This window comes from Ictidomys tridecemlineatus, chromosome 1 (assembly GCF_052094955.1).
Source record: "Ictidomys tridecemlineatus isolate mIctTri1 chromosome 1, mIctTri1.hap1, whole genome shotgun sequence".
NCBI lineage: Eukaryota > Metazoa > Chordata > Mammalia > Rodentia > Sciuridae > Ictidomys > Ictidomys tridecemlineatus.
In genome coordinates this window covers 249,030,893-249,045,491 of record NC_135477.1, presented here as the reverse complement: position 1 = coordinate 249,045,491, position 14,599 = coordinate 249,030,893, and the positions used below count along the sequence as shown (strand labels likewise).

Below are 14,599 nucleotides of genomic sequence, written 5' to 3'. Positions count from 1 at the left end.
TCCTGTGGCTTTAGATTGACCAACAAAGTTCCTTGAGGCCTCCCCGCCCCACTGACTTTTTCTTTTTCCAGAGACAGTAGTAACAATGAAAATATCTGGGGGTCATCCCTTGACAGGTACATAAGAAATGGTTACTTATGGTAGATGGTGATGATGTCCAAAGTCATACAAGCTGAAGGAGGTAAGTATGGGCTCACAGAGGAAAAAGACAGAAAAAACAGCCCGCTGCACTCCCTCTTGGGGGCCCTGGCTATCTGAAGTATGGCCTCCCTGTCGGGCCTCCCTTTTGGGGGCTCCCTGCTCCTCTACCTATAAAGGGACCTCAACTTTGATCCAGATCAAAGCGCTAAAGGCAGAGAAAGAAAGCAGTGCTGATTGAAAGAGGGTATTTTGTGCTACAAAATTTAAGTTTTACATTTTGTGGAAATAAATGGCAACTAAAAGACATCGATAAAATTAAGATTTTATTTTTTAATCAAGTTTTTTTTTCCACACTAGGTTGTACAGTGTGGAAAAAAATTCTCTGGGATCTGTCAGACTTTTATTTCCTTGAAAAATATACCTTTTAAGTACGAGATACACTATACTAGATGTCTTTCCTATCCTGTCAGGATATGAGTTCCAGTTTATCTATTTTGAGTTTTCCAATTAAGGATGCTCAACTGGTAAAGTCTATGCAAATATTCCCAAATCCAGAAAAACCTCCCAAATCTGAAACATTTCTGGGCCCAAGAATTTCAGAACAGGACTACCCAACCTATAGTAGAAGCAGCAGTAGGAGCAATAGTAAAAATAACAAAATATCTAACATTTATTCCAGATCTGCTTTGTGCAAGAACTTTTCTATGTAGCCATCTGCTCTCCACCATGACCATTTGAGAGAAATGCTGATGTCTCCATTCATAGGTAAATAAACTGAAGCTCGTGGAATATTAGCAGTACAGTTCATGGTCTCCAGCTCCCCTAACCCCAAAGTCCTCCTCACATAGCCGGGGAAGGGCGTGTCCAATTGAAACCAATAACCAAGCTTGCCACAGCCACTTGCCACAATCACCACCAAAGCTTTTGTAAGATTTTTGTGTTTGTTTTCCCCTCGGGGGGGTAAAAAGCAGAGGAGGTGGTACAGCCACTGCTCTGACATTTGAGGAAATAGTTGCTACAGTTGCTGTGCCAGTGTTAAAGCTGGTGGAAAAATGCCCCATTTGAACACCTTGAAATCGATGCTAACACCACTCCCTCCACTGCCCTTCTCTATTTGCTTCCAGGTAATTCCTGGACTTCCACATGATATTCACTTAATATTCTTAAAAGTTTCCATTTTGTGCAAGGATCTTGGCTAAATCCCACATGGGGAGCAGAACATACAAAGATAAGGAAGACATTCTCTGCCCTGGAATTAGTCTCAGCCTAGAAAGAAAAATCCAACATGTCTACAAGCCTCTTGTGTTTCAATGTAAAAGATGCACAATTTCAAAAGGTTTTAGAAATCACAGAAAGAATTTCTGTCACAGTAGGAATTGTACCACGGGTTTCTCCATCTCCTGAAGACTTGAGTGGAGTTTTTTGGGCACAGCTGCATAGTGGCAGGTACACAAAGCCATGTGTGTTGACAACAAAGAGCACAGATGAGCTCTCTACAAATATTTGCTTTTGTAATACTTCAAATTTGGACGTTAAAATTTCTATTTATCAAGGAACATAAAGATAGAAAAAAAAAACCTTAAAAAATTTAGTTGCTTTTCCACAATACATGAAAAAATCAAAAGATAACCTGCCATAGTAAAGACATGACTTACATTTGAGAATATCTTAAGGGTTCATGAATAGCCTCTGAAAATTCATCTATTATGATACTTTAAATTTTCAGGTTTGTAAGATTTACAGTGCAAAATTTCCTACAGGGAGGATTTTTTACCTTTATTTTTCGCCATGAATTCAGTGGTGGAGTCAGTTTATAAAAGATATAAAAACATGCAAAATCAAGTTTGCCTTCCAAGTGGAGTTGTCCGTTGCACTGACTTTTCGTGAGATGGATATTATGTAATAATGATGGCATGTCTCAGCTGGTCACTTGCAAATAATTGCCCATGGTATCAATTGCCAATAATTTCCATGTGTTCAGTTTTATTTGATGGAATATCTTTAGTAGCAAAGAGTGTATATGTTCACCCTGATTAGTAGATACAGTAAATCCTTGCTTCATAATATAGTTTATTTCAGAAGAGTTGACTGTGAAATAAAGTGGTGAGGTAAATCCTGCATTCACATCAATACCAATTGAAGATAATCTTTTGCAGGAGACTAAATGATGGTAAACTTTATAACTAGTCTCATAAAATTCCACATTATATTAGGTGTGGTGTCACATACCTGTTACTTAAGAAGCTGAGGCAGGAGGATCCCAAGTTCAAGGCCAGCCTGAACAAATTAGTGAGGCCCTGTCTCAAGAAAACTTAAAAGGGCTGGGGATGTAGCTCAGTGGTGCATCACCAGTACCACCCCCACCACCAAATATGTATTACAGAAATTATCATTTGTCTACTTAGAACATGGGTCAGCACATTTTTGTTGTTGTTGTTGTTGTTGTTAAAGGACCAGAGACAAAATATTTCATACTTTGGAAGCATGTTCCATACTGCAGCTATTCAACTTTGCCACTGTAAAACTCCCTCCCCAAGCAGCCACAGGCAATCTGAAACAAAGTGACATGGCTGTGTTCCAATAAAACTTTATTTATAAAACAAGCATCTGGGCTAAGGTCCAGTTTGCCAACCTCTGGTTTAAATAATTGTTCACCTGAAGGAAAAAAGAAACAAAACCAAAAAACAAAACCAAAAAGCAGAAGTAACTTGTTTTGTTCCATGTACTATGAAGTATGTGCAAATTAATTTACTATAAATCATATATATTTAAAAGCCTTAACATGATAAGTTATTTATTCACGCCTTGAGTTATTTTTGGTTTAAATACTTATTATCTCATATTGCATGTATTTTGCCTTAAGGCAGATTATTATTTTAGTTATTCTTTAGTGATACCTATGCTGGAACTCTTTGTTAAAGCCTTAAAAATTTTAAATAAATGTGGCGTATATTCTGCTTTTTCACGATAAAGATTAATTTGTATTAAAGTCAGGTCACACCTTTATAAGATTTAAGATTTTTATTCAGTGAACAACTGTGCTTTATCTTAAAAAATTCTTCATGCAAGTAGGAACTGTGTGGACAAAGGGTCTTTTGGGAATGACAGATTCAGGTGTCCCTTCCTAGTAAGAGGCTCCTGAATGCAGAAGCTGAGGTTCTCTTGAGAGCAGTGGTTAGAGTTGGTTGTAAAGCTGGAGGACTAAAGATCAGATCAGCAGGCCGCAGGCAAGAACACAAAGGTCACAACCAACTCTGAGGTGCTTAACTTTCTAGTCACAAAAAGTGTTCACCACCCACTGGGATCACCCAGGGTAAAAGAATGTTTGTCTTGGATTTCATTCGTGAAAAATGTGTGGTGTGCTATGGCAGAGAAACAATGCTAGGAATTAGTATATAGAATATACACAGGTGCCGGTTGCGGTTTCACACACCTGTAATCCCAGCAGCTTGGGATGCTAAGAAAGGAGGACCGTAAGTTCAAAGCCAGCCTCAGCAAAAGTGAGGGGCTAATCAACTCAGTGAGACCCTGTCTCTAAATAAAATACAACATAGGGCTGAAGGTGTGGCTCAGTGGTCAAGTGTCCCTGAGTTCAATCCCCCATACCTGCCATCCCAAATAGAGAATATTCACAAACGAACAGAATTTTTAGGGAGATGTTTAATCATTCTTTTCAGAATTAAAAAATACTCACTTCTAAAATTAGGCCTTTTAAAGACTGATGTCTACAAACAAATTTCTAACTATTATTGTTTGTTTTCCCCCTCCCCCCAAAAAATAGAAGACCTGGCTATATGCATACTACAAAAAGGGGCCTTTATTCCAGTGTAGCATAAGTGTATGCCTAGAGAGGAACAGGTCTCTTTGTAAGTAAGTGGTAAAATATCTACTTACCATTGGTTATGGCTCAGCAGAGAGCTCAGAGTTGATGGAAATTTTTTTTTAAAAAATGTTAAGACTTAACATTCACCCTACAAAGAATTCTGATCTCCCTACCATTATATGTGAAAGCAAGGCAGTGTATAGCAACATGGATGAAACTAATGGCCATCATTATCTGTGTATTTCAGGCTGGAAAACTGTCACTACCAAGTTTGTATTTGTGATAAGTGAACACTGCTATTCACTTATGCACTGTTACCACTGTGCATTATCTCTACTTCATTTTGCTTACCTATGGAGAGATACAGCATTGCACTGACAATATCGTCCTTACTCTCTAGGTAGGGAATTGAGTGATTCAAGTATGCTGCCTTCTGGGTACCTACATTTCTCCTTGTATAAAATACTTAGTTCTGCCTCCTCCTTCCTTTTCCAGGAAGCAGGAAAGGAGGTGAATAGTATCTCTAGAATGCTTGGCATCATCTGGAGATCAGTGCTGCATGTGAGTCAGGAGAGCCAACATAAACACTGTTTCCTTAAAAGGGATCACAAGAATCTGTGTTTACTTACTGAATAATTTACCAAACCCTTTATAAACAAGGAGACTGTCAGGAACTCAAAGTCAGCTTCAATGTCAGAACCTAATGTCAGCACTGCTCTCTCATGCACGTCCAATGCTCAAGTTCTTTTTAACAAAGAAATGCTGCACATTCATGCTAAAGTGAATATTGAAGCGGGCCCTGCTTCTCTTACGTAGTACTTCTTTTATTGTGTTGTCAGCTATGAATCCCTTAATGGTGAACACATCTGATAAAAAAGAATGCTTAAAGCTGAGAGGGTCAGTCAGCTCCTGTGGGGGCAGTGTTGGACCACAGGCAGGAGCAGAGCTAATTCATATTCCCTCATCAGCTGAAGCACCAACAGGATATAACAATGATGCCATGGGGTGTCTTGCAAAGTGCTCCAAGGTCAAACCTTATCACCAAATCCATGACTGGAATTTAAGGTTCAATGGAAGACTTTTGGGAAAGACTAAGTATTTATACTTAGCAATAGGCAAGATAAATTTCTACTCCTAATGTCTTTATCCCTTCCCTTTTATACATGACAGTTAAAGAACACAGAGGAAACTCAGTGATAGCTAAAGAGTACTTACGATATTGGGGAGAGCATGACTGCTATTTTTTTTTATTTTTGCATTTTTTATGCATGTGCAAAATTCAACAACTGTTGGGCTGGGGTTATGGCTCAGTGGTAGAGCACTTGCCTCACACACATGAGGCACCGGGTTTGATCCTCAGCACCACATAAAAATAAATAAATCAAATATAGTTATTGTGTCTATCTACAACTAAAAAAAATATTTAAGAAAAAATTCAACAACTGTTCATTAAACATTCAGCCTGTGCCAGATACTTCCCAGGTGCTGTAGAATACAGGATTTATAAGACCTAATCCCTAACTTTTGCACATAGCACAGTTTATTAACATGGGAAAGAAAGTACATAAGAGTTTGCATTAGGTTGAGCCAAATAAGTAATGAGTTTATGATTCATTGTATATGGGCAGTTTCACAGTGTTTTATCTAATGCATATTGGAATAAAATAAGATCCATGAGAGAATACAATATATTCCACGTACATGGGGGCCAGATACCACCATAATTACTTTAAATATAATTCATTCAACAGTCTTATGATGAGCTACCATTAGTATCTCTTCATTAGAGATTAAAATAAAATAAAATACAAAGCACAGAGAAGTTATGAAACTTAAGCAAGATCAAGCAGGAGGTAAGAAAAAGAACCGGACTTAAACCAGAGGCTGCATTCTTAACCCCCTATGCTAAACTACCTCTCCTTCAGAGGATGATGTGATATTTCAAACATGCTTAAGGACAGAATTCATGAAGGATTCTTTCAGACCAGGAGAAAAGAGGTGGGAATTCTGGTGAAGGGGATACAATGCAGGGAACATAATATAGGGTGTACCTTGGACACAAAGGAGATAGGGTGGAAAAGTGCATATGATCCATGTTCCAGAACTCCGTGAATACCCGGGAAGTGAGTTTATTGGAAAGTTGTTGAAGGTCATTATAGAAAGGAATCTCTGAATTTGAGGTAAATAGCAGAAACTCATCTTGAAGCAGAGAGTAGGGTGGCTTGGAATGAGGAAAACCAGGAGGTAGGAAGGAAAATTGGGAAGTTAGAGCAAGAATCCAGCCAAGAATGCACAAGGATCCAAACCAGCAGATGGTGTTTACTATATTCAAGCTTTGTCTTACGTTTTTTTTATATTGCTAATAAGCCCCCTCCCCACAAAAATATAATCAAACTTGACAGCATGTCTCTCTGGAGCAATGGAGGGGAACATTGGTGATAGGAGGCCTGAGGGACCATGATTTGTCCTACCAGTCTATAGCAACTTGAGAAGTGTGAGTTTGTACATTGGTTGGTTAATTTACTTAGTTTGTATACCTATTTTACTATGAAAGAAAATTTAGAGGAAAAGAAAACATTTTTCCAAAGTCAAATAACATTATGGGTTGAGAAAATCTGAAAAAAAAAAGTGGTTTTTGTTTTTTTTTTTTTAAATTAAAAAGTGAAAGCCAGGCACAATTGTAAGTTCATTGGAGAGCTGTTGAAGGTGACTGATTATACAGAGGAATCTCTGGATTGGAGGTAAATAGCAGAAACTCATCTGGAAGAAGAGACTGTGAGCTTGTAAACTTTTGGGGCTTTTTTGCAAAAATTTTAAGGAATTAATTTGCTGTGCTCATCTGACATGATGGTCTTTGGGGATTCTGTCAAAGCTTTACTCTGGCCTCAGTCATTAATGTTTATGTTCAGAATATCTGTTTTTTTTTTAAAGAAATCAGATAAATTTATGCTTCCAAGTACAGTAAATGATCTTTTAATATTTCCCCCTGTTAGATATTCATTTTACTTTGAGGTGGAAATGCCACTAATCACAAAATTGACACTTTTATGGTAATATATGAAAAGTAAAAACAAAAAATAGGAGAGGGAACCCCCTCCACACAAAAAAAGATGTACAATAATCTAAAAATTTCTGTCTGTATACTTGATAAAATCTCATGAATTTAGCCCAAATGTTCATCAAATCCCCATTTTTATTTTAGGCCCCCACCCCTGCAATGAGGTTTTGTTTTGAATCTGAGATATTAAAAAAACAAACAAAGGAAAGGTATAAATTATAATTGTGTATTCTTGGCCCACTTCCTGTTGAACCCTACCTTTTTGTGTAAAATTAGCCCCATAGAGAAATGTGAGCACCTTGATGTGAGGACAGTATCTTTCTTCTCAGGATGCAAACCTACATGTTGGGTTTACCAGCAGGGAGTGTATATGTGATATGGTGACATGGCACACAGTGGCACAGTGAGGTGATGTGAACACTCGGGACTGTCACATCCGGATGATGTACTTCTGATGTCAGAGGTGGCCACATGTTCAATCATGTGCCCTGTGACAGGTTGACACACAGGAATCATTTTGTCACAGGTAATGTTTGATAAGGAAAAGCTGGAAAGGTAGACCCTTGTGTGAGGAGGTCAAGGTCCATGTGATTGATCATATATGAATGACAGTCTTCTTACTGATCATGAAGACAGGAAATCATTACATGCCAAATGCCCGGTATAGGAAGTTATTCAACACATCCACCGTGTGTCTGGGTATTTTCAACAAGATGCAAGGGTTAGGCTTCTTAAACCCTGTGACGGAAAGCAAAATGGCTTGGAGAAATCATGCTATCACTTGAGAGAAAAGCAGAAGGCATTGGATTATTATGTATGAGTGTGTGGAGGATGATTCCAATGTGATGCATGCACCATTAGCAAGACATTCTTAACTGATGCCTCCTCATTTTCCTACAGAAAGTAGCAATAGGTCATATTATCTGTTGAATGAAGGTTTTGGAATATACTAACCGGAAAAACCCAAACATAACCACTCCTTTTATATAAAACTCCTTATGGATAATTAGGGAATAGATTAATATATCTTTTGTATCTAAAACAGGAAGGTTGTAAAGAGTTTATGGTCTGAAAGAAATGACAAATGGATGACATTTGTTAAAAATTGCATCAATCCTTATTTTTGGATCATCTCCAAGGAAATGACATTTAAATCTCACATTAGAAATTTACTCTGCAACTTGTCATAAAATCCAAATTACAGTTTTATGACATTAGTATTACCAACAAAAATATCAATAGCTGAAATTCAGTTAAATTCATTGCCTTTCCTCCATGTATTGCATAACAGGGACTCTGTTATGGTATATATTTCAACTGCTAAAAAAACCTATCCCTATAATTTAATTCAACAGGTATCTGCAATGATATCAGGAATTTTTAGGCAACATATGGGATTTAGAAAGAGCATAAGACATGACCATGGACCTACAATCAATTAATTCACTCATGCAGACCACACAATCTGATGAGCTCTATGCACAATGCTACCTACATGCTAAAACATCAGGAATAAATGCTATCATGGAACAATGAACACAGTTCCACGGAAGCTAATATAATTTGGATCTGGAATATTTCGTAAAGTTTCAGCAGGGAGTGTATATGTGATATAGTGATGTTATTGGTGATGTTTTGGGGAAGTGATTTGGGAAGTTTTTGGGTCATGATGGCTCTGAACTTATCAGCAGATTAATCCACTCATGGATTAGTACTTAATAGCATTATTAGGAAATGGTGCAAACTGTAGGCAGTGGGACCACCTTGAAGGGAACAGATCCTTGGAAGTGTGCCTTGGGAACTATATCTTGCCTCTGGTCCCTTCTCTGCTTTCTGGCCATTACCAGCTAAGAAGCTTTGTGCCAATGCCAATGTCTCGGCTTGGCACTAGAATCACGAGCCACCACACACCTTTGTAGGTTCAAACAGCAATTCTTTATTCCCGCTCTCACACCGCCTCCACACAGGTCCAGGGGCAATCGCATTCTGCCTTCTACCCGCACAATTCACCTACTCCACGAGGCTATCTCCAAATCCCATTTTAATCTCACGAGAACTCAACGGGAACAAGCAGCAGAAACACCCTAATCCCAGCAATAATCTTCAACCTCCAACTTCCCTAAAACCCATTGTCTTAAACTGGCAACGCCTTAAACTCAAGGAGCCGGTTACTTCCTCAAACCTGATCATCTCTAAAGCCGGATCCCCCTTGGTCCTTGAGCAAGGTCACCTTATTAAAGCATGCATGCAATGTCCCATCGAATGTCCTCTAAGCAGCATGGGGTACGCTTGGCAAGGAAATTTCGATGTGTCAGTCCTACTTGGCAATGGCCCTCAGCATCTTTGCTCCATCAAACCTCCTCTGTCATGATATTCTGCCTTACTACAGGTCCAGAATCAATAGAACCAAGTTACCATGATAGAAACCTCTGAAACTTGAAGCCAAAATAAATTTTTCCTACTTTAAGTTGATTTTCTCAAGCATTTTGTCACAGTCTCAGAAAGCTGACAAATACAGATGCATACAAGGTAGGAAAACTGGGTCTATAGAATGTGGGGAAGTTTCCCCAAGAGCTGATGCTTGAGTTAAGTCTTATAAATGAAGAGAAGATTGTCAAAGGATAAGAGGGGAATATGTAGTGTCATTTCAGAGAGAAGATAGAGTTAACATGAAGGCAGAATTTTGAAGCACAAGGCAATTTGGCCAGAGAGACAAGTTTAACCTGCCAATGAAATCATTAGATAAATACTTCGAAATAATAATAATTTAAAAAAGGATTTGTAAAAGCAAGCAATTTCCTCAATTTAATTAATAATTGTTGACCCATGATATGTCAATTCATTTTATTCTAACTGCATTAATTTGGCCTTACTTGATCCCTGAGCATAAGCAAAATAGAAAAATAAAAAAATCACCTTGTAAAGCAATTGAAAAATAAATCCTGAAAGAAAATAGTTTTTCTTGTTTGCCAGTAAAATTTTAACTCAATTGTCCTTCCAGTTACCAATATCCCAAATAAAATAGAGAAAGGATAGCTGTTTGAATTATACTAATACATGGAAAATATCACTAAAAGCAGTGAAACCACTGAAATTCTTACTTGTCCTCAGGCCTGGATTAACTCTTTGCAGACTCTGTGATGCTTTGCCAAGGGTAGCTGGTGTGACTGGAATGGAAAAGAAGAAAACCATTAGTCATCCCCATAAAAACAAACAAACAAGCCATCTGATGTGACCCTCTTACAAGCACACTTCAAATGATAAAATATGACCTGCTCCCTTTTGAAAATGAAAATTGCACCTATCCACTAAAAGTATCTCTTAACAACCTGAGCAAATGGAAACCTTCTGGTCTTCATTACCTCTGGTCTCATGCCTAGACACAATAGGGAACAATAAAGCAAAAATGCCTTTCTATATTATTTGAGCCTAGCTTGTGAAAATAAGGAAGAACATAAATTATTTTTTTGAAAACAGTAGGAAAACAATTCAGTCAAAAAAAAAGTTTATTTTTAGAAATAATAAAAATAAACACGTGAGCCATCCAGGGAGTGGGGGAAAAAAATGAGGGGACTTAAAAACTTGGACAAGAGAGAAATGGAACTTTGTAAGGCCAGATGGGTGAAAGTCAACTACTATAAAAGCAGTTATAATTTGATTGACACTAGTAGTAGGTTACATTAAAAACAGACAAAAATGGAAAATGATCAATGTGGTTACCATTCCAGCCGGGTTGCTTTGCAAAAATATGTGACTGTTGCCTGGGCCTGCTCAAGATGTTTCTCCAGGATTCCCCAAATCAGATCCAGTTACCTATAGGTTTTTCTTAGAGGGGCAGTGTGGCCCAGCCCCACAAAAAACACTGAGCTTTACCTCCAAGCCAGTAAAGTTATCTCGGTGATATTGTGAAGTGTATATTTGGTCTTCCTTCTGTTTCCTGACCTAAGAGCTTCAAGAATCCCTGGAATCTCTGGGGCAATAAGTGTTCTTTTAATGAGTTGACTGGTATCTGGAGGCTCCCTTCCTCAGGATGGGTGTTGGCACAGGAAAACCCGGTGATTAGAGAATTGGGACTTTTCAGTCTCTGGGAGGAGAGAGGACCTGACAGTTAAACTGATCAATAATGACCAATGATTTAATCCATCTTGCCTAGGTATTGAAACTTCCATAAAACTCAAAGGTCTGGGTTTGGAGACTTTACAGTTTACTGAACTCTTGGAAATGCTTCGAGGGCAGGATGTGCTGGACCTGCCTTTTTGATGCCTCACCCTATCCATCGGGTTATCTGGAAAGATAGTGGGATCTTTGATAATAGACCAGCAAATGTAAATAAGTATTCGTTCCTGAGTTCTGTTAAGCTTTACTTAGCAAACTAAGTAAACCTGAGGAAGGGATCAAGGGAATCCCAATTTGTGGCTGATCAATCTGTTAGAAGTACAGGTGACAACCTGTTATTTTCATTTGGTGTTTGAAGTGGGGCACCGTCCTGTGGGACTCGGTTCTCAATTTGATGCTATCTCCAAGTAGAGGGTGTCAGAACTGAACTGAATTATGGGACATCCAAAGAGTATTCGCCAGAGAGAGACGGTGCTAGTGGGTAGAAACCCCTTCACGTACTTTGTTGACCAAAGGTCACAGAAGAAGTGTTCCATGTTGTGAGGTGTTGGGGCAGGCCCCAAATGGCTATAGTTAGATCGCCTCAGTGAGGTTTCTGGTGGGCTTTGCTATGTTTTATGTTTTGTTGTTAGTGTGTAGCCAAGGCCATGAATCACCCAAGTCATGGTTAGGATGTAGTCGAGGTCAGAAGCAATTTGATTCAGTTTGTGCCCTCGAGATCATAAACATTTACATCAGTGCCCACTGATATCGATCGATGGATCTATCTATCTATCATCTATCTATCTATCTATCTATCTATCTATCTATCTATCTATCTATGTCAGGCAGTGTGCCTCTTTTTGTTTGAACTATATATAAAAAGGGGTCTAAATGGAACTGACAGGGGCAAAAATGGAACTGGCTGGGGGCTGAAGCTGGAGGTCATTGCCACCTCTGAATAAAGCATGTCTACTGTCCTAGCTGCTTCTTGCATCTTCTACCTGCCTGGATCCCAAATCTATTTCCTGGGTCTGAGCCTCAAAACAACAAAGGGCATAAAGGGAACAAAGTAGGAGAAGCTGAGTATTTTTTCCCCCCTGTGTCACCTCAGGCTACTGATCTTTTGTTTCACTCCTTAATAGAAACCCATATGTCAGGAAACCTGTCTCGGATATAAAACAAGAGGAGAAAAATAATGAAGGTAGCCTAGGCAGTGAGCTGACCTACTGCCATCTTTCTACATGTCAGAGCTGGTGAGCTCAGTCCACTGGCCTCCTGGCCAGTTTTCAGTCTACTTTTTCACGAGCTCCTTCTAGTTAGTTAACAGGTCAGAAGCAGCTCTTGGGTCTGTTATGCATAATAGAAAGTCCAATTGATAAAGCTAAGAGATCTTCCCCATCAAAGACTGAGCATTCTAATCCTTATAAGTTTTTTTCCAGTTTGGGTACATCATTGAAAGTATTTTCTTAAGGAAAGTAAGGTGTTGGGGTTTTTATTGAATTGATATTTCAAAGTTATTAAAATATTTTAAATTTTATAGTTATTAGATTTGAAAATGTTTCATTTTATTTTCTCTTGAAATCTTACTATTATTTTCATCTGTTGAACCTCATTTACTCCCATGTGTAATAAGGAATTATAACAAAAATAAACAGAATGCACATTTTCCTGAAGTGTATCATATTTGCACATCAATTTTAAGGTGACCAGGAAGCAAAATTGTATTTTTACGACACTGGCCTCAAGTCTACATCTTTATTATTGCCACTAACACCTTGAACAAATCCCACCACATCACCAATTCCCTTCTCCAAAGCAAAGAACATTTTGTTTTATTATCCTTTATCCCAAGCTGAGCACTAGAATATCACTTTGATTAGGTTTCAACAAGTTTATATAACTTCTGTGAATGACCTGTTTCACTGACAACTATGCACTGTCTGAGAATGTTCTGATCATTCAAAGGAAGAAGAAAGCTAATTAAAATTATAATGAATACATAGGGCTGGGGTTGTGGCTCAGCGATACAGCACTCACCCAGCAAGTGTGAGGCCCTGGGTTCAATCCTCAGTACCACATAAAAATAAATAAAATAAAGGTATTGTGTCCAACTACAAGTAAAAATTAAATATCTTAAAAAAATTATAATGAATCAATAGAGTGGGAGTAAACTTTTGGAGCTATAGAGAGACTCATGGCATAAAAGTAATGTCGGTTGCACGGACCTATACTTATCTCAAAACCCATAAGGTTGTATGCATCCAATAGATACAGCTTTCTGTATGCCAATCACCCCTCCATAAAATGGTTTAAAAACCAAATTAATTATGGAATAGCACAGAAACACATGTTACTTTGATCAAAATTATCCAGCAAGTCTGTCTCAGTTTTCAGCTTGAAACTGAGAAAACTAACAGACAACAGGGTCCAGGCCTCAGATCAGCTATACAGTTAACAAGTTTTTCCAGAATGATCATTGAAATGAAATGTGGAGGTCAGTTCTGAGGCCCCACGTAGAGCATAGAGCCAAACCTCCAGTTGGGAAATTGTTGGGGAGCCCTGGACTCCCTGAATCTTCACAAACCAGGATTTTGCTTTCCTTGCTAACAGACATCTGGGGCTTTCCCCTTTATGGTATATTTGGTGACATTTTCATGAAGCAAAAAGTCTTACTAAGCTAACACTCTCTGCAATATGTGATGAATCAAGACTTAAAAGGAACACATGGCGTCCTCGTGGAAAGATCACAGACTTATGCCAGGGCTAAGAAGACTCTGGTTGCAAAAGGAAAGCACAGTGAACAAAATTGTGCTGTCTTAGCCAACGGAGGTGTCACGCTCAGTCATCAATTTTACTTAGTTGTCAAAACCATGTACTTAATGTCTAAAAGTGCTGACCAGTAAGACAAAAGCAAATAGAGGGAGATCACATGCAAAGAATCACAACTTCAATACTAACAAAATTAAATGAAGCCATTACAGACTAGTCTCAGTTATGATCTGCAGGGATCCCACTTATAATCTATTTCTAATAGATCAATAAACATTTCTAGAGGGCCTTTTAAGTGCTGGGGTTATAAATGAACTAGCTGCAGCTCTTGGCCTTGGTGAGCCCATGATTTTAGGGAGATCCACTAGAAGAATCGTCGAGCATTGGAGGAGCAATGGGGTAGCCTTTGACAAATCTGGGCAAGCTTCTTGGGGAAGGTGACTCCTTGAGACAGGAGCTAAATTTGGAATATGCAGTCAATGATGAGACAGGGAAACCAGGAAACCACTGCACCAAGGTGCTAAGCTAAAACACATCTTGAGCTTGTCAAGAGCTGTGATCTGTTGGAGCAAAATGGAGTCTCTGTGTTAGGGTGTGCTGAGTTGGGGGAGAAGTCGGGTGCACATAGGGGAAGTTCTTTCCAAAGATCTTAATTTTTATCCTGCAAGCACTGGGGAACCACTGACTTGTCATACTTTGAGGTGGAACGC

At 38.7% G+C, this 14,599-nt stretch overlaps 1 protein-coding gene across 1 annotated transcript in view; it reads right to left on the bottom strand.

Moving 5' to 3' along the window:
• Positions 1-14,599, bottom strand: part of Ghr (growth hormone receptor) — a 258,960-nt gene that overhangs the window by 66,267 nt on the left and 178,094 nt on the right. The window contains exon 3 of the mRNA XM_078017960.1: positions 10,124-10,189. Within this exon, the coding sequence (XP_077874086.1) occupies positions 10,124-10,189 (66 nt within the window). The remainder of the gene's footprint in view (positions 1-10,123; positions 10,190-14,599) is intronic.